This window comes from Poecilia reticulata, chromosome 19, assembly GCF_904066995.2.
Source record: "Poecilia reticulata chromosome 19, P_reticulata-male-v2, whole genome shotgun sequence".
Taxonomy (NCBI): domain Eukaryota; kingdom Metazoa; phylum Chordata; class Actinopteri; order Cyprinodontiformes; family Poeciliidae; genus Poecilia; species Poecilia reticulata.
The window spans coordinates 971,863-998,762 of record NC_088848.1 but is presented as its reverse complement, the minus strand read 5'-3'; the positions used below and the strand labels follow the sequence as shown (position 1 = coordinate 998,762).

Here is a 26,900-nt window from a genome sequence, read left to right as displayed (position 1 = left end):
GATTGGTTAAGACAGTTCGCCCTGGTGTACTGGGCGGAGCTACTGTGATGTGGCGTTATTAATCCGACTGAGATTCTACAACGGAACCGTTACCAAGAGAGAGGAGGACGACCCGAACCGAACTGACTGCTTATAAACTCAAACACCTGCCCGAAACGTCAGAAATGGACCAACGGAACCAGTTAAAGAAGAGAACCGGAGCTGCGGAGCGTAACTTTTAGCGGGGAGTTTAGTTGTTTAGGTGGGAGACGGTGAGAGTTGACGGTCGGTCGGTCGGTCGGTCCTCCGGGGAGCCAACATGGATGTCCTGGGAGAACCGGGGCGCCTCTGAGGAACCGTTTCTGGGTTACTGGAACCGAACAGTTCTTCTGGAGCAGGGCTCAGTTCACCAGGTGAGTCCGGACCGGTTCTGTTCTCATGCTGTGACAGAAGTACGCTCTAATTGTTATTTAATTAAAACTGTCATTTTTATGACACTTACGTTATTTAATCACATTATTTTTCATTTAATGCTAATCAGGAAAATAATTCAATTTATAATACGATTAAATTATTCGTTTCAATATTTTTGAAATACAGTTAAAGATATTTAACTACATTATGAGTTTATTGGGATAATTTAAAAAAATAAAGCATAAAAATATTTTTACTGTTATTACCATTAAGATGATCCAGTCTGGCTGCTAATGGTGTGAATCACTGAGTTGCTGTATTATTCACTTATTATTCCTGTGTGTGTGTGTGTGTGTGTGTCTGTGTGTGTGTGTCTGTGTGTGTGTGTGTCTGCGTGTGTCTGTGTGTGTGTGTGTCTGTGTGTGTGTCTGCGTGTGTCTGTGTGTGTGTGTGTGTGTCTGTGTGTGTGTCTGCGTGTGTGTCTGCGTGTGTGTCTGTCTGTGTGTGTGTGTGTGTGTGTGTCTGTGTGTGTGTCTGCGTGTGTGTCTGTCTGTGTGTGTGTGTGTCTGTGTGTGTGTGTGTATCTATGTGTGTGTCTGCAGTGTGTGTGTCTGTGTGCGTGCGTGTGTGTGTGTGTGTGTCTGTGTGTGTGTGTGTGTGTCTATGTGTGTGTGTCTGTGTGTGTGTGTGTCTATGTGTGTGTGTGTGTGTGTGTGTGTCTGCAGTGTGTGTCTGTGTGTGTGTGTGTCTGTGTGTGTGTGTGTCTGTGTGTGTGTGTGTGTGTGTGTCTGCAGTGTGTGTCTGTGTGTGTCTGTGTGTGTGTGTGTCTGTGTGTGTGTCTGCGTGTGTGTGTGTCTGTGTGTGTGTCTGCGTGTGTCTGTGTGTGTGTGTGTGTCTGCGTGTGTGTGTCTGTCTGTGTGTGTGTGTGTCTGTGTGTGTGTGTGTATCTATGTGTGTGTCTGCAGTGTGTGTGTCTGTGTGCGTGCGTGTGTGTGTCTGTGTGTGTGTGTCTGTGTGTGTGTGTGTCTATGTGTGTGTGTCTGCGTGTGTGTGTGTCTGTGTGTGTGTCTGCGTGTGTCTGTGTGTGTGTGTGTGTCTGCGTGTGTGTGTCTGTCTGTGTGTGTGTGTGTCTGTGTGTGTGTGTGTATCTATGTGTGTGTCTGCAGTGTGTGTGTCTGTGTGCGTGCGTGTGTGTGTCTGTGTGTGTGTGTCTGTGTGTGTGTGTGTCTATGTGTGTGTGTGTGTGTCTGTAGTGTGTGTCTGCAGTGTGTGTCTGTGTGTGTGTGTGTGTGTGTGTGTGTGACCCCGCTCTAGCTGACCTTTGACACCTCCCTAGTGAAACAGCCAGCTGTCTCTGCAGCATCGTTTACATCTCAGTGTCTGGTTGGTCCATCGGTTTAATGAAATGAAATGATCTCATGTTTCCGACCCGAGACGCACCGATCCACCAGCCAGACGTCGGAACCAGGCGATTTTTCTCAACGGGTCAAATAGTGACTTGATTAAAAGCATCAGAAATAACTGTACATGAATACTTTAACAAACATTTGTGTTTATCTTAATAAAAATCAGATACGGATGGAGACGTTCGCTTTAAAACTGATGAGAAAATGTGCTTTAAACAATCTGCAGTGATCATTTATTTACTGAAACGTTTTATTTAAACGTTACTGAAAAATCTCTGAATCTGGAAAAGATGTTTTGATTTTGTAAGAACCTTTTGATGATTTCCAACAACTTTGCTTCAGATAGACGAATAAACCTGAAGGTCCAGGCTGTTGTTAGCTCCCCTGCTTAGCAACAAGCTAAACCTGATATTAGCAACAAGCTAAACCTGATATTAGCAACAAGCTAAACCTGATATTAGCAACAAGCTAAACCTGATATTAGCAACAACATAAAGCTGATATTGGCAACGAGCTAAACCTGATATTAGCAACGAGCTAAACCTGATATTAGCAATAAGCTAACCCTGATATTAGCAACAAGCTAAACCTGATATTAGCAATAATCTAACCATGATATTAGCAACAAGCTAACCCTGATATTAGCAACAAGTTAAACCTGATATTAGCAATAAGCTAACCCTGATATTAGCAACAAGCTAAACCTGATATTAGCAACAAGCTAAACCTGATATTAGCAACATGATCTGTGATATTAGCAACAAGCTAAACCTGATATTAGCAACAAGCTAAACCTGATATTAGCAACAAGCTAAACCTGATATTAGCAACAATCTAAACCAGATGTTAGCAATAAGCTAAACCCGATGTTAGCAATAAGCTAACCCTGATATTAGCAATAAGCTAACCCTGATATTAGCAACAAGCTGAACCTGATATTAGCAACAACATAAAGCTGATATTGGCAACGAGCTAAACCTGATATTAGCAACGAGCTAAACCTGATATTAGCTATAAGCTAAACCTGATATTAGCAATAAGCTAACCCTGATATTAGCAACAAGCTAAACCTGATATTAGCAATAATCTAACCATGATATTAGCAACAAGCTAACCCTGATATTAGCAACAAGTTAAACCTGATATTAGCAATAAGCTAACCCTGATATTAGCAACAAGCTAAACCTGATATTAGCAACAAGCTAACCCTGATATTAGCAACAGGTTAAACCTGATATTAGCAATAAGCTAACCCTGATATTAGCAACAAGCTAAACCTGATATTAGCAATAAGCTTAACCTGATATTAGCAATAAGCTAAACCTGATATTAGCAATAAGCTAAACCTGATATTAGCAACAAGCTAAACCTGATATTAGCAACAAGCTAAACCTGATATTAGCAACAAGCTAAACCTGATATTAGCAATAAGCTAAACCTGATATTAGCAACATGATCTGTGATATTAGCAACAAGCTAAACCTGATATTAGCAACAAACTAAACCTGATATTAGCAACAAGCTAAACCTGATATTAGCAACAAGCTAACCCTGATATTAGCAACAAGCTAACCCTGATATTAGCAACAAGCTAACCCTGATATTAGCAACAAGCTAACCCTGATATTTTAATGAAACTTAAATTGCTGCAGGTTCAGATTTGAGCTGAAATCAAAGTTTAGCTGTTTGTGTTGAACGTTTTATTTCTGCTCCGTTTCAAACTGGCTCAGGTTAAAACGGTTTGTGTAACGGAGCAGAAACACAATGTTGGTATTAAAGAAAACGGGTCAGAACCGGTTTAATGAAAGTTCCGGCCCGGTTTGAATGTTTGGGCCGGTTCTGGCTGGTCCAATGGCTGCTGGGTTGAAACCAACAGAATCAATATGTGAAACCAGAGAGTAACCAGAGCACACACTGACTCATTGTTAGTGAAACCGGACCGGTCCGGTTCTGACCCGACGGCAGGCCGTCAGGTCAGAGCTGCAGGTTGATGATTGATGATGATGATGATCGACCGGCTCTTCGTCACGTCGTCCTCCAGCAGGTGAATGTTTTCTGCTTCCTGTCCAGATGTTCATGCTGTGGCGCCGGGACGTCCCGCAGCCGGACCCGCCGGGCCTGGACCCGCTCAGCGCCGCCCCCATGGGGCCCAACATCTCATGGCTCCCCGACGCGCCGCTGCCGGCATCGGACCGGCCCACCTTCCTGATGTCGCCGGCGGCGCAGGCGGTGTCCGGCTTCTTTGTCTGGACCGCGCTCATCCTCACCTGTCAGCAGGTAACGCCCGGACCAGCAGGACCGTTAGCCGCAGGTGGTTCTGGTTCTGACTCTGGTTCTGGTTCTGTGTCCAGATCTACATGCACCTGCGGTTCTACAGCGCGCCGCAGGAGCAGCGCCACATCGTCAGGATCCTCTTCATCGTTCCCATCTACGCCCTGGACTCCTGGCTCAGCCTCCTCTTCCTCACCAACAACCAGTTCTACGTTTACTGTGACAGCGTCAGGGACTGCTACGAAGGTCCGCATCCAACCGCATCCAACCGCATCCAACCGGCATTAAAACCAGCATCCAACCGGCATTAAAACCAGCATCCAACCGCATCCAACCGCATTAAAACCAGCATCCAACCGCATCCAACCGCATTAAAACCAGCATCCAACCGCATCCAACCGCATTAAAACCAGCATCCAACCGCATCCAACCGCATTAAAACCAGCATCCAACCGCATTAAAACCAGCATCCAACCGCATCCAACCGCATTAAAACCAGCATCCAACCGCATTAAAACCAGCATCCAACCGCATCCAACCGCATTAAAACCTGGCATCCAACCGCATTAAAACCAGCATCCAACCGGCATTAAAACCAGCATCCAACCGCATTAAAACCAGCATCCAACCGCATCCAACCGCATCCAACCAGCATCCAACCGGCATTAAAACCGGCATTAAAACCAGCATCCAACCGCATCCAACAGGCATTAAAACCAGCATCCAACCGCATCCAACCGCATTAAAACCTGGCATTAAAACCAGCATCCAACCGCATCCAACCGCATTAAAACCTGGCATTAAAACCAGCATCCAACCGCATCCAACAGGCATTAAAACCAGCATCCAACCGCATTAAAACCAGCATCCAACAGGCATTAAAACCGGCATCCAACCGCATTAAAACCAGCATCCAACCGGCATTAAAACCGGCATTAAAACCAGCATCCAACCGGCATTAAAACCGGCATCCAACCGCATTAAAACCAGCATCCAACCGCATTAAAACCAGCATCCAACCGGCATTAAAACCGGCATTAAAACCAGCATCCAACCGCATCCAACCGGCATTAAAACCAGCATCCAACCGGCATTAAAACCAGCATCCAACCGCATCCAACCGGCATTAAAACCAGCATCCAACCGCATCCAACCGGCATTAAAACCAGCATCCAACCGCATCCAACCGGCATTAAAACCAGCATCCAACCGGCATTAAAACCAGCATCCAACCGCATCCAACCGGCATTAAAACCAGGCATTAAAACCAGGCATTAAAACCTGGCATCCAACCGCATCCAACCGGCATGAAAGCCAGGCATCCAACCAGCATCCAACCGGCATTAAAACCGGCATGAAAGCCAGGCATCCAACCGCATTAAAACCAGGCATCCAACCGCATCCAACCTGCATTAAAACCAGGCATCCAACCGCATCCAACCTGCATTAAAACCAGCATCCAACCGGCATGAAAGCCAGGCATCCAACCGGCATGAAAGCCAGGCATCCAACCGCATTAAAACCAGCATCCAACCGCATTAAAACCTGGCATTAAAACCAGCATCCAACCGCATCCAACAGGCATTAAAACCAGCATCCAACCGCATTAAAACCAGCATCCAACAGGCATTAAAACCGGCATCCAACCGCATTAAAACCAGCATCCAACCGGCATTAAAACCGGCATCCAACCGCATTAAAACCAGCATCCAACCGCATTAAAACCAGCATCCAACCGGCATTAAAACCGGCATTAAAACCAGCATCCAACCGCATCCAACCGGCATTAAAACCAGCATCCAACCGCATTAAAACCAGCATCCAACCGCATTAAAACCAGCATCCAACCGGCATTAAAACCGGCATTAAAACCAGCATCCAACCGCATCCAACCGGCATTAAAACCAGCATCCAACCGGCATTAAAACCAGCATCCAACCGCATCCAACCGGCATTAAAACCAGCATCCAACCGGCATTAAAACCAGCATCCAACCGCATCCAACCGGCATTAAAACCAGGCATTAAAACCTGGCATCCAACCGCATCCAACCGGCATGAAAGCCAGGCATCCAACCAGCATCCAACCGGCATTAAAACCGGCATGAAAGCCAGGCATCCAACCGCATTAAAACCAGGCATCCAACCGCATCCAACCTGCATTAAAACCAGGCATCCAACCGCATCCAACCTGCATTAAAACCAGCATCCAACCGCATTAAAACCAGGCATCCAACCGGCATGAAAGCCAGGCATCCAACCGCATCCAACCGCATTAAAACCAGCATCCAACCAGCATCCAACCAGCATTAAAACCGGCATTAAAACCAGCATCCAACTGCATCCAACCCAACGTCCGTCCATCAGTCTCTCTGTTCTTTCCACATATTTTAAATCCAATAATTGTAGAAATTGTTGCCATAAACTATTGATATTTTTTTTCTACTCAAACGTTAAAAACTATTTGAAATCAACAGAAAATTTAAGTCATATTTTGGAGAAACTGCGAGATTTAGACATGAAAAACCTTCAAGAAACTTTGATCAGACTCTGATGTTGAAAGTTGAGCTTTTCTGTTTGGTGACGTAAATTAACAAACGTCGCCTGGTGGAGGTTCTGCTGGAGGTTCTGCTGGAGGTTCTGGTGGTTTATAACTGATGGAGGTTCTGCTGGAGGTTCTGGTGGAGGTTCTGCTGGAGGTTCTGCTGGAGGTTCTGCTGGAGGTTCTGGTGGTTTATAACTGATGGAGGTTCTGCTGGAGGTTCTGCTGGAGGTTCTGCTGGAGGTTCTGCTGGATTTTTCTGCTGGAGGTTCTGGTGGAGGTTCTGGTGGAGGTTCTGATGGAGGTTCTGGTGGAGGTTCTGCTGGAGGTTCTGGTGGAGGTTCTGCTGGAGGTTCTGGTGGAGGTTCTGGTGGAGGTTCTGGTGGTTTATAACTGATGGAGGTTCTGCTGGATTTTTCTGCTGGAGGTTCTGGTGGAGGTTCTGGTGGAGGTTCTGATGGAGGTTCTGCTGGAGGTTCTGGTGGAGGTTCTGCTGGAGGTTCTGCTGGAGGTTCTGGTGGAGGTTCTGGTGGTTTATAACTGATGGAGGTTCTGCTGGAGGTTCTGCTGGAGGTTCTGCTGGAGGTTCTGGTGGAGGTTCTGGTGGAGGTTCTGATGGAGGTTCTGGTGGAGGTTCTGCTGGAGGTTCTGGTGGAGGTTCTGGTGGAGGTTCTGGTGGTTTATAACTGATGGAGGTTCTGCTGGATTTTTCTGCTGGAGGTTCTGGTGGAGGTTCTGGTGGAGGTTCTGATGGAGGTTCTGGTGGAGGTTCTGGTGGTTTATAACTGATGGAGGTTCTGCTGGATTTTTCTGCTGGAGGTTCTGGTGGAGGTTCTGCTGGAGGTTCTGCTGGAGGTTCTGGTGGAGGTTCTGGTGGTTTATAACTGATGGAGGTTCTGGTGGAGGTTCTGATGGAGGTTCTGCTGGAGGTTCTGGTGGAGGTTCTGCTGGAGGTTCTGCTGGAGGTTCTGGTGGTTTATAACTGATGGAGGTTCTGCTGGATTTTTCTGCTGGAGGTTCTGGTGGAGGTTCTGGTGGAGGTTCTGCTGGAGGTTCTGGTGGAGGTTCTGGTGGAGGTTCTGGTGGTTTATAACTGATGGAGGTTCTGCTGGAGGTTCTGATGGAGGTTCTGATGGTTTATAACTGATGGAGGTTCTGCTGGAGGTTCTGGTGGTTTATAACTGATGGAGGTTCTGGTGGAGGTTCTGCTGGAGGTTCTGGCCGTTTATTGTCAGGATGACGGTTGGTGAAAAGCATCGATTGTCTGTTTTCGTCTTTGGACTGAAATATTTCGGTTCTGACTCGTCGATGTCGGAATGAAGTCGTTCTGATTCACCATGTGGACAGAAACGCTGCGTCACGTCGCCGCGCTCCTCCCTCCTTCCTCCTCCTCTTCCTCCCTCCTCCTTCCTCCTCCTTCCTTCTCCTTCCTCCTCCCTCCTCCTTCCTCCTCCTTCCTCCTCCCTCCTCCTTCCTCCTCCTTCCTCCTCCCTCCTCCTTCCTCCTCCCTCCTTCCTCCTCCCTCCTCCTTCCTCCTCCTTCCTTCTCCTCTTCCTCCTCCTTCCTTCTCCTCTTCCTCCTCCTTCCTCCTCCTTCCTTCTCCTCTTCCTCCTCCTTCCTTCTCCTCTTCCTCCTCCTTCCTCCTCCCTCCTTCCTCCTCCCTCCTTCCTCCTCTTCCTCCTCCTTCCTCCTCCCTCCTTCCTCCTTCCTCCTCCCTCCTTCCTCCTCTTCCTCCTCCTCCTCCTTCCTCCTTCCTCCTCCCTCCTTCCTCCTCCCTCCTTCCTCCTTCCTCCTCCCTCCTTCCTCCTTCCCCCTCTTCCTCCTCCTTCCTCCTCCCTCCTTCCTCCTCCTTCCTCCTCCTTCCTTCTCCTCTTCCTCCTCCTTCCTTCCTCCTCCTTCCTTCTCCTCTTCCTCCTCCTTCCTTCTCCTCTTCCTCCTCCTTCCTCCTCCCTCCTTCCTCCCTCCTTCCTCCTCCTTCCTTCTCCCTCCTTCCTCCTTCCTCCTCCCTCCTTCCTCCTTCCCCCCCTTCCTCCTCCTTCCTCCTTCCTCCTCCCTCCTTCCTCCTCCTTCCTCCTCCTTCCTTCTCCTCTTCCTCCTCCTTCCTTCTCCTCTTCCTCCTCCTTCCTTCTCCTCTTCCTCCTCCTTCCTCCTCCTTCCTTCTCCTCTTCCTCCCTCCTTCCTCCTCCCTCCTTCCTCCTCTTCCTCCTCCTTCCTCCTCCCTCCTTCCTCCTTCCTCCTCCCTCCTTCCTCCTCTTCCTCCTCCCTCCTTCCCCCTCTTCCTCCTCCTTCCTTCTCCTCTTCCTCCTCCTTCCTCCTCCCTCCTTCCTCCTCCTTCCTTCTCCTCTTCCTCCTCCTTCCTTCTCCTCTTCCTCCTCCTTCCTCCTCCTTCCTTCTCCTCTTCCTCCTCCTTCCTTCTCCTCTTCCTCCTCCTTCCTCCTCCCTCCTTCCTCCCTCCTTCCTCCTCCTTCCTTCCTCCTCCTTCCTTCTCCTCTTCCTCCTCCTTCCTCCTCCTTCCTTCTCCTCTTCCTCCTCCTTCCTCCTCCTTCCTTCTCCTCTTCCTCCTCCTTCCTTCTCCTCTTCCTCCTCCTTCCTCCTCCTTCCTCCTCCTTCCTTCTCCTCTTCCTCCTCCTTCCTTCTCCTCTTCCTCCTCCTTCCTTCTCCTCTTCCTCCTCCTTCCTCCTCCTTCCTCCCTCCTTCCTCCTCCTTCCTTCCTCCTCCTTCCTTCTCCTCTTCCTCCTCCTTCCTCCTCCTTCCTTCTCCTCTTCCTCCTCCTTCCTCCTCCTTCCTTCCTCTCCTCCTCCTTCCTTCTCCTCTTCCTCCTCCTTCCTTCTCCTCTTCCTCCTCCTTCCTCCTCCCTCCTTCCTCCTCCTTCCTTCTCCTCTTCCTCCTCCTTCCTTCTCCTCTTCCTCCTCCTTCCTCCTTCCTTCTCCTCTTCCTCCTCCTTCCTTCTCCTCTTCCTCCTCCTTCCTCCTCCCTCCTTCCTCCCTCCTTCCTCCTCCTTCCTTCCTCCTCCTTCCTTCTCCTCTTCCTCCTCCTTCCTCCTCCTTCCTTCTCCTCTTCCTCCTCCTTCCTTCTCCTCTTCCTCCTCCTTCCTCCTCCCTCCTTCCTCCTCCTTCCTTCTCCTCTTCCTCCTCCTTCCTCCTTCCTCCTCCTTCCTTCTCCTCTTCCTCCTCCTTCCTCCTCCCTCCTTCCTCCTCCTTCCTCCTCCTCTTCCTCTCCTCTTCTGCTCAGATCTGTTTTCCTGGTAACCTGTTGCATGGCAACCTGTTGCATGGCAACCGTGCTCAGACATCCTCTGATAATGGATTCTTCTGCAGAATCCCTCGGCTGCTGCATCACCATGGCGACCGTTGGCCCGGTGGAGGCTGCGTCCTTTTACCTGGGTTCTGTCTTGCAGGCGTCGGCCGGTGTGTTCAGGTGCAGTCGGTGCAAACGGGCGGAGAGATGAGAATCTTTTCATGTCTAACGATTCGATTCAGAAACGATTTTTTATTCAGGAACTAATTTTTCTATTCAAATGATCCAAAGATTCTGGAAAAGACTAAATAAATATTTACTGTATCAAATTCCATCAGTTTATATTTAAACACAAATAGATTTGTGTAGGTCTGTCACCATAATCAATAATCAATGAATATTGGTCTTGGTTAAGACGACATCAATCATTTCCATTTGTGTGATTTATTGTTTTTCTCTTCTCCAGATTTTGGTAGAAAACTTTTCATTTTGTTTCCAGATTTCATCTCATTTTATTTGTTGTTTTACTTTGTAAATTTAAAACGTCTCCAGTTCCATTGTTAAATATTCAAAACGTTTAGAGTTTATTCATATTTGACAACGTATCCTTGCATTATTATTATTATTATTATTATTATTATTATTATTATTATTATTATTATTACCTTTTTATTGCTGGAAAATGGCCTCAAAACGACAATATTATCGTTTATCGCGGTAACTTCTGGGACAATTTATCGTCCAGCAGTTTGTCATCATGGCTCTTTCTCCTGGTCTGTTATTGATATTAATATTAACCCTTGTAGGCCCAGGTCTAAATGGCCGTCCCGGCGCGCCGTCTCTCTCTTCTCAGTGCGTCAGAGCTCGCTACGAAGCCATGCAGCGACCGCTGGCAAAACTACTAACCCTACACACACCACAAACTCTAAATAACATACTTACTGTATAAAAAACCCATCGAAACACTCTTAGTAAAATCCACAGCATCAATTCTCCCTAGTCTCTTGCCGTATCCAAATCCCCCCCCCTCCCCCCTCGCTTGTCCCCACGTGTCTCCGTTCTACCTAGCAACAGACCGTCAACACATTTTCATTGGTTGTGTCGAAATGTGGTACAGTTAGACCCCCACACAGTAAGGCGGAAATGATCGATCATATTCGATCGATCACTTTATTTTGAAGTAAATAACCATAAAACCAATATAAAAACCACTTTTATAAAGTTTGAAGTCTGTACCGTCCACCAGAGGTGAAATGAACACTCGGTATGCCGTCTGTGTTTTTACGAAGCCTTATAAATGCGTCACGCGCTCGCCCGCTCCACCGAGGGCTTCGTCCCGGTACGGTTAATATTAATATTAATATGAATATGAATCTTGCTGGTGAGTTTTGTGCAGCTGTCGGTTCTCAGAGGATTCACATGTCCTGGTTTCTGTCTCCTCCATCCGGGTTCATCTCTCCATGAAACTGGAAAATCTTTATTTTTCCTGACTAATCCATGAAAAGTAACAATCTCCTTCTTCTTCTTCTGTCTCTGCAGCGTTTGTGATTTATAACTTCCTGAGTCTTTGCTTCGAGTATCTGGGTGGAGAGAGCGCCATCATGGCGGAGATCCGGGGGAAAGCTATGGAGTGAGTCCAGAGAAAAACATTCTCCTCAAATCAATAATCAATGAAGCTATAGATTATTCCCACAACATATCCAGAATTAGAAATGCATAAAAAAATAAATGTTCTGCATTAAGATGTGTTTATATCCCAGCGTCATGTTTTCATGTTGGCCAGAATCACTAACGGCTGCTGACCGCCTCCCTCCCTCTCGGCCAGGTCCAGCTGTTGCCACGGTACCTGCTGCCTGCGCGGCCGCCCGTTCTCCATCGGGTTCCTGCGGTTCTGTAAGCAGGCCACGCTGCAGTTCTGCGTGGTGAAGCCGCTGATGGCCGCCGTCGTCGTGCTGCTGCAGGCCGGCGGCAGATACAGAGACGGAGACTTCGAGTGAGTCCGGCCGCAGACCCACACGCCTCAGACGCCTGATCTGTGTCTAACCCCGCCTTCTCGCCGCAGCGTCGCCGGCGGTTACCTGTACGTCTCCATCGTCTACAACGTCTCCGTCAGCCTGGCGCTCTACGCGCTCTTCCTCTTCTACTCCTCCACCAGGGAGCTGCTGAGCCCCTACAGGCCCATGCTCAAGTTCCTGACCGTCAAGTCCGTCATCTTCCTCTCCTTCTGGCAGGGTAGGAGTCTTCATCACTCTTCATCATGGAGTCTTCATCACATCCGTTAGCAACGCAAGCTACCAGCGTCTCCTCTCCGTCGCAATGCGAATAGATGTGATAAAGTACTAGCAGATCGCTAACGCTACACACACACGGTGGTGGCAGCATCATGCTGCGGGAAGCAGGTTAGGGTTGATGGATGGAGTTAAATCAGGACCAGTAGCCAGAGATATTACAGATGGTTCAGAGCAGATTCATGGTGTACAACGGCCTAGTCAAAGTCCAGACCTGAATCCACAGATTTTCTCCAACCAGAATAAAATTTTCAGAATCTGTAGAATCAGATTTCCCTTCATGTCGTTTCTGGTTTTAATTCACTTCCTGTTGTTTTGTTGTTCAGGCATGTTGCTGGCCATCCTGGAGAAATGCGGGGCCATTCCTCAGATCAACTCTCCGGAGGTTTCCGTGGGCGAGGGCACGGTCGCCGCCGGTTACCAGAACTTCATCATCTGCATAGAGATGTTTTTTGCAGCTCTGGCCCTTCGGCACGCTTTCACCTACAAGGTCTACATGGACAAAAGCCTCAACTCCACAGGTCAGCATGCTAAGCTAGGCGCTAGAGCGCTACGCTAGGGGCTAGTTTCAAGAGTCCTAGTGCTAAGCTAGGTGCTAGAGCACTAAGCTAGGCACTAGAGCGCTATGCTAGGGGCTAGAGCGCTAAGCTAGGCGCTAGAGCGCTACGCTAGGGGCTAGAGCAATAAGCCAGGCGCTAGCTTCAAGAGTCCTAGCGCTAAGCTAGGTGCTAGAGCGCTAAGCTAGGGGCTAGAGCACTAAGCTAGGGGCTAGAGCGCTACACTAGGGGCTAGAGCGCTACGTTAGGCGCTAGCTTCAAGAGTTCTAGCGCTAAGCTAGGCGCTAGAACGCTAAGCTAGAGCGCTAAGCTAGACGCTAGCTTCAAGAGTCCTAGCACTACGTTAGGCGCTAGCTTCAAGAGTCCTAGCGCTTCAAGAGTCCTAGTGCTAAGCTAGGCGCTAGTTTTCAGAGACCTAGCATAGGCGCTAGCTTTCAGGCCGCTAATCTGAGTGCTAGCTTTCAGAATGCTTAGCTAGGCGCTAGCTTGGAGAATGCTAATCTGAGTGCTAGCTTTCAGAATGCTAAACTAGGCGCTAGCTTGGAGAATGCTAATCTGAGTGCTAGCTTTCAGAATGCTAAGCTAGGCGCTAGCTTGGAGAATGCTAATCTGAGTGCTAGCTTTCGGTATGCTAAGCGCTAGCTGCTCCAGAGTCGGACACCTTTACTTCTCTCCTCATTCGGTTCTTGTTTGCTGACTCGGCATCGTGTTTCTTTCCTCTCTGCTGCAACATAAAGGATTTCTTTCTACGTACGAAGAGTTTGGTAGGTTTGACTCCAGAATCATTTCTACCACCTGGTTGTGTTTTTGTGTGTCTGGTTTAAACCCAGTTGTTGTTTCTAACGGTGCTTTTTGATTGAAATGAAATCAAAACCCAAATGTTTGATTCATTTTAGTCACCAAAAATCAGAAACATCTTAAAATCCTTCAGCGTCAAATTGAAAAAGTTTCTCGCTGTGAGGAATATTTCAGTTCATTTCATAAACGTTTATTTCTGCAACATAAACACTGACGTGTTGTGACACGGTTTGAACAGTAGGTGGCGCCGCACATGTAGAGTTGAAGCAACAGGATGTGATGACAGAATAACAGACTCACTAGATTTAAAAAGAGAGGAAAAAAGTCCAAATATTAACAGAATAATGACACAATTTTTAACCAGATGAAATGATTGAAATGATTCTCATAAAATTACAACTTTATTCTTTAAACTATTCTCATCATTTAAAAAACTAAATCCTGTTAGTCTGGGCCTGATTCTCTCACATCAAATACATTTTTAAGATTAAATACTCAGGAGGCTTGCCATAGATTAATATGAAGATTTTGTTTAAATCAGCTTGCCATACTCCAAGTCCAGATCCTGCCCTGTGATGTCATTTCCTGTGTTTCTTGCATTGTTTTGGTGTGGATCGTTCAGATCGGAGTTTAATCTGCAGATTTATTCTTCTTTAAATAAATCAAATGATTTTCTGAATCATGAATATTTTTTATTGTTTTAGTTTCTTTAATGTTTTCTCTGACCTGAATCAGTCGCTGACTCTTCCTCCTCCTCTTCCTCAGGCCGCTGCGCCCCGATGAAGAGCATCTCCAGCAGCCTGAAGGAGACGATGAGCCCCGGCGACATGGTCCAGGACGCCATCCACAACTTCTCGCCGGCGTACCAGCAGTACACGCAGCAGGCCACGCTGGAGCGGGGGGCGCCATCGCCGCCGCGGGCGCCACGCCCCGCCGCCGCCGCCGCGCTCTGCGCCCGCGGCGACACGGAGAAAACGCTGCTGCTCAGCTCAGATGACGAGTTCTAGAGCCGAACGCTTTCTGCTGTCAGACTGAAAACTAAAGAGAATCAAACCCGACGCAGACCGGTTGGTTATTCATGGGAACCTTCATGCAGAAACACTCAGACGTCTGATTTTAACCTGAACACTTCAGATGCTTTAATTTAACCTCATTTTTATATTTTTATCTTTCTTCCTACATATGTTGCTCATCCATCCATCCATCCATTTTCTTTCACCCTTGTCCCTCAGTGGGTCAGGAGGTGCTGGTGCCTCTCCAGCTAACGCTCCAGGTGAGAGGCGGGGTCACCTGGACAGGTCACCTGTCTGTCGCAGGGCAACACAGAGACACACAACCATGCACACACACACTCACACCTAGGGGCAATTTAGACAGACCAGTTAACCTGACAGTCATATTTTTGGACTGTGGGAGGAAACCGGAGAAAACCCATCATGCACAGGGAGAACATGGAGACTCCATGCAGAAAGACCGGGAATCGAACCCAGAACCTTCTTGCTGCCAGGCAACAGCTCTACCAACTGCGCCACTGAAGAAGATATTTCTAAAATATCTTCTTCAGATTGTTTTACCAAATGATGGAACAATCTCAAAATATGGGCCAATACCGATTTTTACCAATTACATATCAATAATAATAGTTTATTATAATCGTACAACATGATGGAAAGAGACAATTTATTAAACAGCATGATGGGAATAAACATCAGTTATTAATATCAGCCCAGCTGTACTTATTGGTCCGATATGTTAAAATGACTAAGATCGGCAGATTACGACATTAATTGCGATTAAAAACGTGCAGTGCACCGACAAGTCGGCTCTGATTTCCTTTAATTTGAGAAATCGGCCGATGCGTCTGATCTTCCTCCACAGACATCTGAGAATCCGGATGTAAACGACCGTCACTCTGCCGCAAACTTTGGATTGTTCTTGCTATATTTATCGACTTTTCAGACAAAAAAATCTGTATCGGTGAAAATCGTCAGGTGGTAAAGATCGATGATCGGCCAGAAAACTGCAGCTTTGATTCCTGATCGTCTTAAATCTAGATATTTAAGATCATTTTAGCCATGAGTGGCTTAAAAATGTGACATTTAACTTAATTTTGCTGAAATGATTTGGTTTATCGATCCGGGTCGACGTGCTGCTTCCATGGATACAAGCAGCCGACACCGAGGTCACCAGCATCGATTCGCTTCGTTGACATTCACACCAGTTCGATAACTGGGTCAAAGGTCACTGCAGCTCTTATTGACGATGGTTTTTGTCTATGGATAATTATCATTTCTAAGTTTTAATGCAGGAAAAGCAGCGACTCTGAACCCAGACGGCACAGAAACTGTAAATTTTCACTGATTTCTTCTGGACTTTAACAGTTTACACATTTAAATCTCCGCCAGTCGGCGTTGCAACATTGTTTTTTATTGTAGTTAACAGTCGGGCCCTGAAACTCCATCAGACTCCGTTAAAAAGTGAAGTTTAAATTTCCTGTTTTTCTTCCATTTGGAAGCACTTCTCCCTCCGGAGCTTCTCATGTGGTTTTTTTTTAGATCTCGCCACAAGCAGCTGCTCTTTCTGTTTTTTACTCATAATTGGACTTGTTGAGTCATCTGGATGAGTCACGGCGAAAATGCCAACTTGTTTACTTGGTGCTTTCACTGCTGCGCTGCAGTTCAGGCCGTGGCCACCAGGGGGCGCGCTGCCCGTTCAGGGTCATTTTAACGCTCGTTTTGGTGACGTGTGTTCAGTCCAGGGAAAATCTAAGATGTTAACCTGATTCCTTTTGTATTTTTATTTGAGTAACTTAGTTTTTAGTTGTTGAACGGAGGAATAAAATAAAAACTTACTGGGTTTGAATTGGAACGTTGTTGATCCTGGATGTTTTGACGTCATCGGCACGTCTCCAGCTGCTGCTGACGTAGTGAGTGTGTGTGTGAGTGTGTGTGTGTGTTCGGGAGCAGCGCTAAGAAAGGATGACTCAGCAGATTGAGGTTCCCAGTGAAACCTGAAAGGAACCAGTTTGGACTCGAACCAGTTCCTCTTCCTCCTCCTCCTCTTCTTCTCTGAGCCGCTGGAATTAAGATGGCGCCAGGGTTCCTGCTGAGCCTGGAAAAACCTGGAGATCCTTTTAAGGATTCTCAAGGTTTGGATCAAATATTCAAAAGAAACTTTATCCAAACTTTTCTCCCGTCTAGGTTTTTATTTTTTACTATTTTCACTCCCATTTCATCTTTTTTCTTTTTAATTTTCCTTCTAATTTCTTGTTTTTCGTTCCTTGTTTTTCCCTGCTGTCCATCCGGCCTTCCTCTCCTGCTGCTGGTATCGGGGCGTTGACCCCTGGTTGACCTGCAGCTGTTTGTTTGACTGCATCTCCATAAATTAAAGCATTTCCTCCTCCTTGTTGTTTTTGTGTTTAAAATCCGACATTAATGCTTTAAACAAACGAGCCCCACAAACAGCTGTTTTATGTACAATATGTACAACATTTATTATAATTAATATATAAAATAGACAATGTACTTAAATTTTCACAATAGAAAAAATACAGGTAATAAATACAAATACCATTTTTGTTTTGCAGGTATTACAAAACATCCAGCACGATTGGAAGAACGTTAAGATGTGGGGGATAAATGCTCAAACTCAGCTAAACGTCTCGCTCTGCAGCATGGCTGCTGTTACAGCTCCTACCTATTGCTATGAATATTCAGTGGCCTAAACACGTCTCCGTTTCTTCAAGTCGACCAGCCGTCCTCTCTGCACTTTCTTTCTCTTCCAGCCTCCACTTTCTGTTTCCATCTCTTCCGCCATCTTTCTTTAGCTTTCCGTCTCCCCGTTTTTCTTCTTCTTCTTCTTTTTTTAAAACAAACGTCATCGTAGAAAAATAAATGTCCCTCCCTGGAATCTGCTGCGACGAGCTGGTACAAATATGGCAACAAAACACAAACGCACACAGAAAAAAATAATCATACATCAACATGGCCGTTGGCTTCGAGTATTTCTACGCAGCTAATCATCAACATTTTGTCATCTTTGTCGCCACACAACACGGTAATAATAATTAGACGTGAGAATCTTCTCAGACTAGTCGTAAGTACTTTTGAAAACATGTAGAACATCACAGCACTCGTTAGCTTGTCTTTTCGGAATATCTACCTTTAAATACAAATAAAATATAGAATATATATATATATCTCTTAAAAATGTCACTCAACATTTTCGTCTCTGCAGCACATACGGACGTTACAAATAACACAAAACTGGAATGTTTCAGAGGATTTGCATTGAGGCGAGCAGGAGCGACGCGGGTCTGAAGCCTGGAGAAAGAAACTGAAGCCGACTGAACCCAAGTTACTGCGCTTTATGAAATGACTGGTGTGTGTGTGTGTGTGTGTGTGTGTGTGTGTGTGTGTGTGTTATAGGCCTGAAAACCTAGAAAATCCACAGCAGTCATTCAGAAAGTGCCGCGGCTCTGAAACAGGAAAGGAGGAGTGGTTAGCTTCTGCTTTTCTTTGTTTGGGTTCTGCGTGAACCGAAGGCACTGCGTTGATGACGGCCATGATGGAGGAGAGCAGCGGGGGAAGGAGACCCAGTGACGTCTTTAACCTTTGAGACCCGGGCAGCTAGCAGCCACTGCTATGCTAGGCTAATATCCATGCTAATCTGGACGGAGGGATCAGAATATGACAGAACCCAGAACTCCAGACAGGAAGTAGGCGTTTCCAAAAAAACACACCTGATCGGAAGAAATCAAAATGTCATTTCACGTTCTTTTTAACTTTAGCTAAGCTATCGCTAGCTTACTTCTCTGTGATTGGACTTAAGTGTTCCGGTTTAATTTCAAAATAAGAGCTTCAAGATATCTAAATAAATATGGGCAGTGCTTTTTAAGTAGGGAGGCCTAAATGTCGACAGGCTGCTGTGACACAAACAAAATCCGTTTTGATTTCTGAAATAATGTGAAACAGAAATAAAAAATTAATTATTTAAACCGGTAAAGCAGTCAGATGGATGATTTGTGTCAGAGGTGAGCAGATCGATCCAAAATATCAATAATATTCATACTTTAGTTTCAAATTCCCTCTTGAAACGTTTTGTAGTTTCTCAAATCTAACTCAAAATTTTGTTTTGATTTATTTTCAAATTATAATATTTTGCACTTTGTTTTGGAGAAAAAGCACAAAGTTATTTTGTTTTCTACTGTTTCTGTTCTTAATAATATATTAAAGTTTTTGTAGACAAATTAAAATTTTGTCCAAATTCTGTCTTGACCTTTAATGACATAAAAAACCCACAAAAACAGCTGAAGGTCAGAAGTTTGATGGTAATAAAAAGTATCGGTATCTTGGCCTTTTATCTACTTGGTATTGGATCAACAGTTTCCGCTGCTGGAACGAGCCAATCAGAGTTTGCGCTGAGGAACCGCCCACTTCCTGTCTGCAGTAATGCGGTACAGTAACTCTGGGTCGGTCCGGTTCAGGTGGAGCAGGTGAGTCTGTGTGTGTGGAGAGAGGACAGGTGACTTTCTGCTCCTGGGTAGAAAAGCTAAGCTGCTGTTGCTAGGCAACGACGCACACTTTACTGCACTGAGGTAAATCACTTCCGCTTAACGTGAAAAAGGTGCAGACAGCATGTTTAGTATTTTCCTACTGATCCAGTCTGTGCATCCTGTGTTTGTTCTGAATTTCCACGCCTCTGTGTGTGTTTGCATTGCAGACCACCTGACCCCGCCCCCCTCCCGTCCCCCTGGTTCTGGTTCTGGTTCCGGTTCCGGTTCCCCTAGGACGGCTCCTGCTCTCTCTGTTGCTGCGGCTGCTGCGGACTCTTGACGATGGTGATGACGGAGGCGGTGTTGAGGCGCGGCGCCGTGGCCAGCAGCGTGCCGCCGCCGGCCTCCAGGCCGCGGGCGAACCGCTGCAGGGCGGCCAGCCGCGCGCCCAGCCCCTCCAGCTCCTTCCGCATGCCGGCGTTCTCGGCGCCGAGCCGCTCCACCTCCCTCTGCAGCTCCATCTTCTGCTGCTCCAGCGCCTCCCGCTGGGAGACGCGCTTGACGCGGCAGCTGGCCGCGTAGCCGCGGTTCTTCAGCGTCCGCCGGCGCTGCTTCAGCTTCTGGATCTCCTCGCGGGAGAGGCCCCGCAGGTGGAGGTTCAGCTCCCGCACGGAGAGCGACATCAGCTCGCTGTCCGACAGGAAGGGAACGTTCTCCCCGCACTCCTGCTTCACCTGGCGGGACACAGAGCAGGGCCGTCGGTAACCTTCACACTTAGCATGAAACAGCTTGCTAATGACGGCTAGCATTTAGCTGTCAACATGTGACCTGTTAAAGAAAGACGGACGCGATCGATCTTTCACTGTCACGACATCGAGGCACGTTTAACAACAAAAACATTTTTTATAAAAGTTAAACATGAAACCTTTCGATTGTTGCCACATCAGAGCCACAAACCTCAGAGTTTTAAGTCTGAACGGCTTCATGAAAAGCTAAAGCTTCGTCAGACTAGACGGACAACATCAAGTCATTCTGCAGATTCAGGTTTTTTATAGGTCTGGACTTTGACTAGGCCACTCTCACCCATGAAGCAGCTTTGATGTAAGCCAGGCGGTGAAGCCGTTTCATTTTGTTCCATGTTAAGATGAAGTTTGTTCCAGATCAGACGCTTCGGTTAGAGCTGCACCGATCCCATACCAGTGTCCGTATCGGCCCGATATTTAAAACATGAATCTGACAATGTGCCTGATCAGGTCAGCCTAATTCTGTGCTTCCTTCATTATTTGACATCATATTCAGCATTTCTAACTGCACGTTTTGACAGGAGGTTTGCTGCAGTCAGCCTGATGTTTCTGCTCATCGGCGGTTTCCTCCTGACTGCAGCGACTCAACAGCTTAAAGACCAGCTGGTGAAGCTGCTGCTGGGTTTACATGTGCAAATCTGTCTGTTTAAAAAGAAATAAACGTTTTAAGCTGCTCCAGCCGGTGAAAGCAGTGGATCGCTGCTTTCCTGGTATCGGATCGGTTCAGCGTATGGAAGAGGATCAGATCAGATATTTTTGGGTTGCATCCTCCTGCTGGCTGTGCATCTCTGCAGCTCCTCCAGAGCAGCTGCTGCTCATGTCTGAGTGTTTCTGAGCAGTGGGTCTGCAGCTGTTCTGCCGGGTCGTAAAGATGATTCATGTTTCTTCCCGCCAGCGTTTTACCTTCAGGGCTTTGTTGCTCCTCTCTGTCGTCATGATCCGATTGTCTTCGGCTCCTCAAACAGATTCAGACTCTGTGGAGGAAGAATAAAAAAAAGCTGAATTAAAACTTTATGGCTCCTCATGTGATGCAGGCATTGTGCTGTTTTTGGCTCGTTTCTGGCCTGACATTTCCCATCCGCTCACAAGACGGCCGGTCATGCACACGCTGCGAAGAAAAGGAGAACCCGCAGCGCTTTCATGCTTCTCCAAACGCGCTCTGTCATTAAGCGCTGCGGTTTGATACGGGAGGAAGAGGAGGTTCTGAAAACCCGGCTGCCTTTCTTCTATTCGCTGGAATGGCGAGGGGAAGTTGTGTCGAGTGCGTCTGGCGTCGAGTTGCTCAAAGGCAGGCGGGCAGGCGGGCAGGTGTCCCAACCAGTTCGCTCAACACTTCCTCTTGTCAACATCAACGGCTCAAAGCTTTCACTGAGCAACGAACCGAGGGGAAAACCTGGAGCGGAGTCGTAACGCAGCGCTGAGCTCACCGCTGCGGCTGCGTGGGAGGACAGTCTGACCTCTGAGTGGGCCGCTCCGGGTCACTTCAGATGGGTAAAGGTTCTGGTTCGCTGCCAAGCCGAGCCGAACGCTCGCAGGAATGACACCCAGGTTATTACCGTTAAACGAGGCTGAGGAAAACATCTTCGGTAAATAAAACGGTAATAATGAGGACAAACTAACTGGACCCGTAACGAATGTTCACAAAACTAAAACCTACTGAAATACAGACATAATGTCCTTTATTTTCATGTTTATGAATCATTCATTAGCCTTTCAAAATGATGGGACTGATTTTTAAAGCAGTCTACGCTCCGCGGTCGGCTCAACAATAATTTATGACCAAATGATGTAAACATGATCCCAACACTTTGACCTTTTTGAATTCTGCCCCTAAAAACCCACTAAAGCTGCTATAATGACCAATAGCAGCTAAACGATGTTGAACTGATGGAAACAAACTGAATCAGACAAAGGAAGATGAAATGGAGCCTCAGAGAGGAGAAGCCCGAGCGGCTCGGGGTTTTTCCCTGACCTGCTTCTGCAGACTCACAGAAAACTTTCTCAGTTTTCGCAACACGGGAGTTTTCTGTGTGGAAAGTGGTCGTCCTTCCACCATGTTTTCCTCCGGGTGAGGCTTTCTAGTGCCGATGCTTGGAGGAAGAAACGGGCCGGCCCCACCGAACCCGGCCTCAGAACCTCGCCCTGATGTTCTGTCTGTGAATCAGCATCACGTTGTCCAAACATGACTAAACCCAGTGGATCCAATAACAGCATCACATTATTTCATATCGTTGGAGCAACCAATGAGGTTTCTGGCCGACTATTGATCACCAATTTTGATTTTGGCCAATACTGATTGATTTATTGCTAAATGTTGCTAAGTACAGCAGGAAAGTTGCTGAGTTGGAAACGTAATTAGAGAAATCGGAGCCGATTTACTGGGTCACGAAATACTTTAAATTATTATACATTTAATCTTAATCTATATTTAATCTTTGCAGAAAACTTTGAAGTCAGAAAGAACTGAGCTTCATTCCACCGACTGCAGTTTTCTGGTGGATCACTGATCTTCAAAAGGCCTGAAAGCAGACTACGGTCCGCTTTAGCCCGACTCCGGTCCGTTTCAACCCGACTCCGGTCCGTTTCAACCCGACTCCGGTCCGTTTCAACCCGACTCCGGTCCGCTTTAGCCCGACTCCGGTCCGCTTTAGCCCGACTCCGGTCCGTTTCAACCCGACTCCGGTCCGTTTCAACCCGACTCCGGTCCGCTTTAGCCCGACTCCGGTCCGCTTCAACCCGACTCCGGTCCGTTTCAACCCGACTCCGGTCCGTTTCAACCCGACTCCGGTCCGTTTCAACCCGACTCCGGTCCGTTTCAACCCGACTCCGGTCCGTTTCAACCCGACTCCGGTCCGTTTCAACCCGACTCCGGTCCGCTTCAACCCGACTCCGGTCCGCTTCAACCCGACTCCGGTCCGCTTCAACCCGACTCCGGTCCGCTTCAGCCCGACTCCGGTCCGCTTTAACCCGACTCCGGTCCACTTTAACCCGACTCCGGTCCGCTTCAGCCCGACTCCGGTCCGCTTTAACCCGACTCCGGTCCGCTTTAGCCCGACTCCGGTCCGCTTCAGCCCGACTCCGGTCCGCTTCAGCCCGACTCCGGTCCGCTTTAACCCGACTCCGGTCCACTTTAACCCGACTCCGGTCCGCTTCAGCCCGACTCCGGTCCGCTTTAACCCGACTCCGGTCCGCTTTAGCCCGACTCCGGTCCGCTTCAACCCGTTGCCATTTTAAGGTCTGCTTGCCTTTAAAATGCAGATAAAAATCAGGACGTATTTATCGGGCCTCTCCTATTTAAACTCTGGTTCCTTTAATGCTGGACTGAACTTTGTCCAGGTACTGAGATGAAGTTACAGCAGATATTTTCAAATGAGCTCCAGAGGGACAAACGAGAGGCTCACTGATTTTTATCTTACCAAAACTCCTCAGAGGAGAAATTCAGTGGAGGAAAAACTTTCTCCACAAACTAAATCTCATCAAAGGTTTTCTGCAGAGACGTCTATATGCTGATCTTTTTCTCCTTCACTGATGTTTATTAACAGGATTAATATATTACAATATATTGTCAGTTAAAAACATTTCAGCAGGTATTAAACAAACCATTAATAGTTTTTTATTGCTTTAATGTAACATTCTAATTTTGAAGAGGAAAATCACCAGACTGGCTGTGATTAATCTCCATAATGTGACTCATTTAATGATGAACTTCCTGAAATAAACAGACTTTTCAGTAATATTCTACTTTGTTGAATGGGTCTGTTTGTACTTCATGTCTGTTTGCTGAAATTCTTAGTTTCGTCACGATTTTGGCCAATAAAGTTGGTTCTGGCTCAAAGGACAGAAATAAACCCAGTTTGAAACGTCATTCCTGTGGTTCAAATGAAAAGCAGCCATGTTGGATTTGAGGAAATGTCTGAATGCCCAACAGGATAATCCCACCAGGAAATCAGTGAAATCAATCTTTGACGTTAAACTAGAAACGGTTGTAAAATGTCCGAGTAGCACCTGAACGCACCGCGACCAGACAGACTTGGTTGCACAACCTAAATCCTGCCTGCATAAAAACTGCATGGTAGTAACAGCTCTGGTGTATTTAGGGCTCACAATCACCGGAGGATTAGAGCAACGCAGCAACACCAGCTTCTACAGCAGAGGTTCTCAAACGGTGGGGCGCAGACCACAGACTTGACCTGTCCCGGGTATGAAACGGACCCGGGTCGTTTCATACCGACCGTCCGTCAGTTCAGACGACAACCTGAAGTCATTTTCTCCAATCTGTTCAGATTACAGAGGAAATGTAATGATGTGAACCAAATGAAAGATGGCTGTCGGCAGGAAGTTGGCTTGTGTTTGATTTAATCTCGGGTCAGAACCTTTTTACTGCCTGAAACGGGTCAGAGCTAAATTCATAGAAAACGTTATTACAGGATTATTATCTCTACATAATGAAAACGTTTGTCTCGTTACAGCAGCACAGGAAAACATCAGGGTGGGTCTGGCTGCCCCGCAGTGTGAAGGTACATTTCCACAGAATGAAAATCCAGTTGAATTCACTAAATTCATCTAATTAGTTGATCAATTATCTACTTCAGGCAGCAAATCAGAGAGCAGAAACATAAACAGTGACAAAAATAAAACCAAAACTTATCACAAAGAAGAAGAAACTGGAATGTTTAAGTAACAATCAGCCAGTTTCATTACATGATGAATTAAAATGAGTTGGATCATTTCCATGCTGGTGAAATTTCATATGTAGAAGTTTCGTAATTAATTGTACTCATAGTTTTGGTTATTTTATTTTGAAATGTCTTTTAGTGCCAAATGTAAATTACAAAATTAAAGTTTATCGATCTTTGAGAATGAGTTCTTGTATTATTATGTCATTATTATCATTACTACACTTATAGTCTCAAAAACAATATTATCGTTTATCATCATCACTTCTGGGACAATTTATCGCCCAGAATCGTTTATCACAACAGAGCTTTGGTTAAAACATGGACGTGAGCTGACCAGGTGTTTCTTTTTATGTAGCCTTTCAGTTTGGGCTGTGAATCCCGGCCGGTTCTGTTCTGGTTCTGTTCAGAGCTGTGAATCCCGGCCGGTTCTGTTCTGGTTCTGTTCAGAGCTGTGAATCCCGGCCGGTTCTGTTCTGGTTCTGTTCAGAGCATGGCTGTGGGTGGGAGCGGCTGAAAGCGTCTGGGACGGAGAGATGAAGCAGTTTGGTTAATTTCTTGTTTGGGTAACTGCTTTTGATTTGCATAAAACTATCCTGTTATTTATAAGCAGGAAAAAGTATTTTTAAATAATCAAAGTATGACATGACAAGTTTAAACAAATACGATGTCTAATTGCCGTATTTTTGTTGTAGCTATTAATAAAAGTCGGTTATTAAAATGTAATGACTCAATGATTGGTTGGACTTGTGGCTTTGGTTACAGATGGTTCTGTTAGATACGGTTTCATATTTTTCATTATTCACATCAGCAATCAGATGGAGGAATTAATTCAAGGTAAAATTCTGTTCGTTTTGAAGACAAACAGAAACTCTGGGTGTTTCATAAAAACGGACCCTGCTGTTGATTTTATTTATTTTACTTCCTCCTAATCTTATGTCATAACTATTTAAAATGCCAGTTTAAAGGCCTGACCTGCTTCAGCAGGACTGTGGGTTGTGTAGTTCCCTAAACAATTTAGTCAGATTCAGTGACAGGAAGAAGCTCGAACCTCAGAATAAACATTTTTTAAATGAACATATATTTAAAGGTTTATGTAATTACGTGTATGTTAGGTGTCCCATTTAAACATGATTTCTGGTCTTAATTTTGTTTAATTTCCGTAGAATGGCACGAAACGGCCACGAGAGGGAACGAAACAGAGGTACGAGTCACCTGTCCCGGGCCCAGCCTCCCACGGCCCTGCGGCTGGTCCACTAACACTGGATGAAATAAAGTCTTTTCATGGGCGAGTGGGTTTGCTGGCAACAAGCTCCGGTTCCCGACAAGCGTAGGAAGTCAGCGGTCCGAGCCGCCGGGCAGGACTCGGGCTGCGGACCGAGGGGACCGCCTCTTTGTAAAGTCAGGGTGATTCAGCAATACGCCTTCTGCTTTAGCCCCGCCAGGACTGCCAGCTAGCAGAAACCCAGCAGCTCCCACCGCTACGAGGCGGAACCAGCTCACAATATTCCGCTTTAATTAAACCAGAACACCGAGCTGGCTGGTAAAATAACAACATGGAAGCAACAAGTGAACGCAACACGGTCAAACCTGCTCGATTCTTAACCATTCTACCCTTTAGTATCCACTATTCTTACTATTTTGCTTCAAATAGCTCACAGCGCTCATTATTATGTTGTTTACCATGTTCTTAGGTGTTTAAAATCCACCCGTACACCGTGCAGGAGAGGAGCTGGCCAGCTTAGGGCGCCGCTGCTATAGTAAACAGCCATCACGAGTCCCCGGGACATTTAGGGTTTAAATAACTTACCGAGCGGAAGTTAACAAATACAGAATATATAGTTTAGTAGAAAGCATTTGTTTATGTTAGATAACACGCGAGAAGAGACGCTAATTAGGAAGCGAGCCTAACTTTGTAGGTATTTCTTAATATGCTAGTAATGTTAACCGTTAGCAGCTAGCATGGACGGTTTAAACAGAACAGCTGCCTGCTCACTTGGCGAGCCGCCGGGTGGACAGCATTCCTCCAATACTCGGTAATTACCACCGAATAACAGCGTCACAGCACAATATTTAAACATTTACCTCCACATTTAGATATAAACAAGTGATAATTTACCTGCTGATTCGACGCGACTCTGGCGACAAAATGTCAGTCCGCCTTTTCCCGGAATTACTCCGCTGCGCTCTGAGGTTGGATTCTTTCATTCATAAAAAACACCAAGCGACAATGACGTCAGGCCAGAAGAATGGGGGCGGAGCTAACCGCCCACCCCGGCGCGCTCCGGGAGGATGTAAACAAGGAATCCCTGCAATCCTGCAACTTTTCCATGGCCGCCCCCTTCAATGTTCTCAGCAGCGGGAAAAAACAGCCGAGGAAGGAGGTTAAAAAAAAAGAAAAAAAAAGTTTTGGGAAAGGTAGAAGATAATTTAGCT

General features: G+C 46.6%; 2 protein-coding genes across 4 annotated transcripts; one reads left to right on the top strand and one right to left on the bottom strand.

The window, feature by feature from the left end:
• Positions 1-22: 22 nt before the first annotated feature.
• Positions 23-14,549, top strand: tmem184ba (transmembrane protein 184ba). Of its 2 annotated transcripts, XM_081600219.1 has the most exons (9): positions 23-392; positions 3,870-4,076; positions 4,151-4,316; positions 11,388-11,478; positions 11,674-11,841; positions 11,911-12,080; positions 12,463-12,657; positions 13,431-13,457; positions 14,257-14,549. In XM_081600219.1, exons 1-9 carry the CDS (start codon positions 303-305, stop codon positions 14,496-14,498), a joined length of 1,356 nt encoding a protein of 451 aa, XP_081456345.1. In that variant the 5' UTR covers positions 23-302; the 3' UTR covers positions 14,499-14,549. The 2 variants fall into 2 exon arrangements, with proteins under 2 accessions (XP_081456345.1, XP_074042975.2); XM_074186874.2 differs by lacking the exon at positions 13,431-13,457 and having other exon boundaries at positions 25-392.
• A 2,407-nt stretch (positions 14,550-16,956) lies between these two features.
• Positions 16,957-26,870, bottom strand: maff (MAF bZIP transcription factor F). Of its 2 annotated transcripts, XM_081600223.1 has the most exons (4): positions 26,584-26,870; positions 24,802-24,987; positions 20,692-20,762; positions 16,957-19,719 (listed from the first exon to the last, which is right to left on the bottom strand). In XM_081600223.1, exons 3-4 carry the CDS (start codon positions 20,722-20,724, stop codon positions 19,276-19,278), a joined length of 477 nt encoding a protein of 158 aa, XP_081456349.1. In that variant the 5' UTR covers positions 20,725-20,762; positions 24,802-24,987; positions 26,584-26,870; the 3' UTR covers positions 16,957-19,275. The 2 variants fall into 2 exon arrangements, with proteins under 2 accessions (XP_081456349.1, XP_008434483.1); XM_008436261.3 differs by lacking the exon at positions 24,802-24,987 and having other exon boundaries at positions 26,584-26,848.
• Positions 26,871-26,900: the final 30 nt, after the last annotated feature.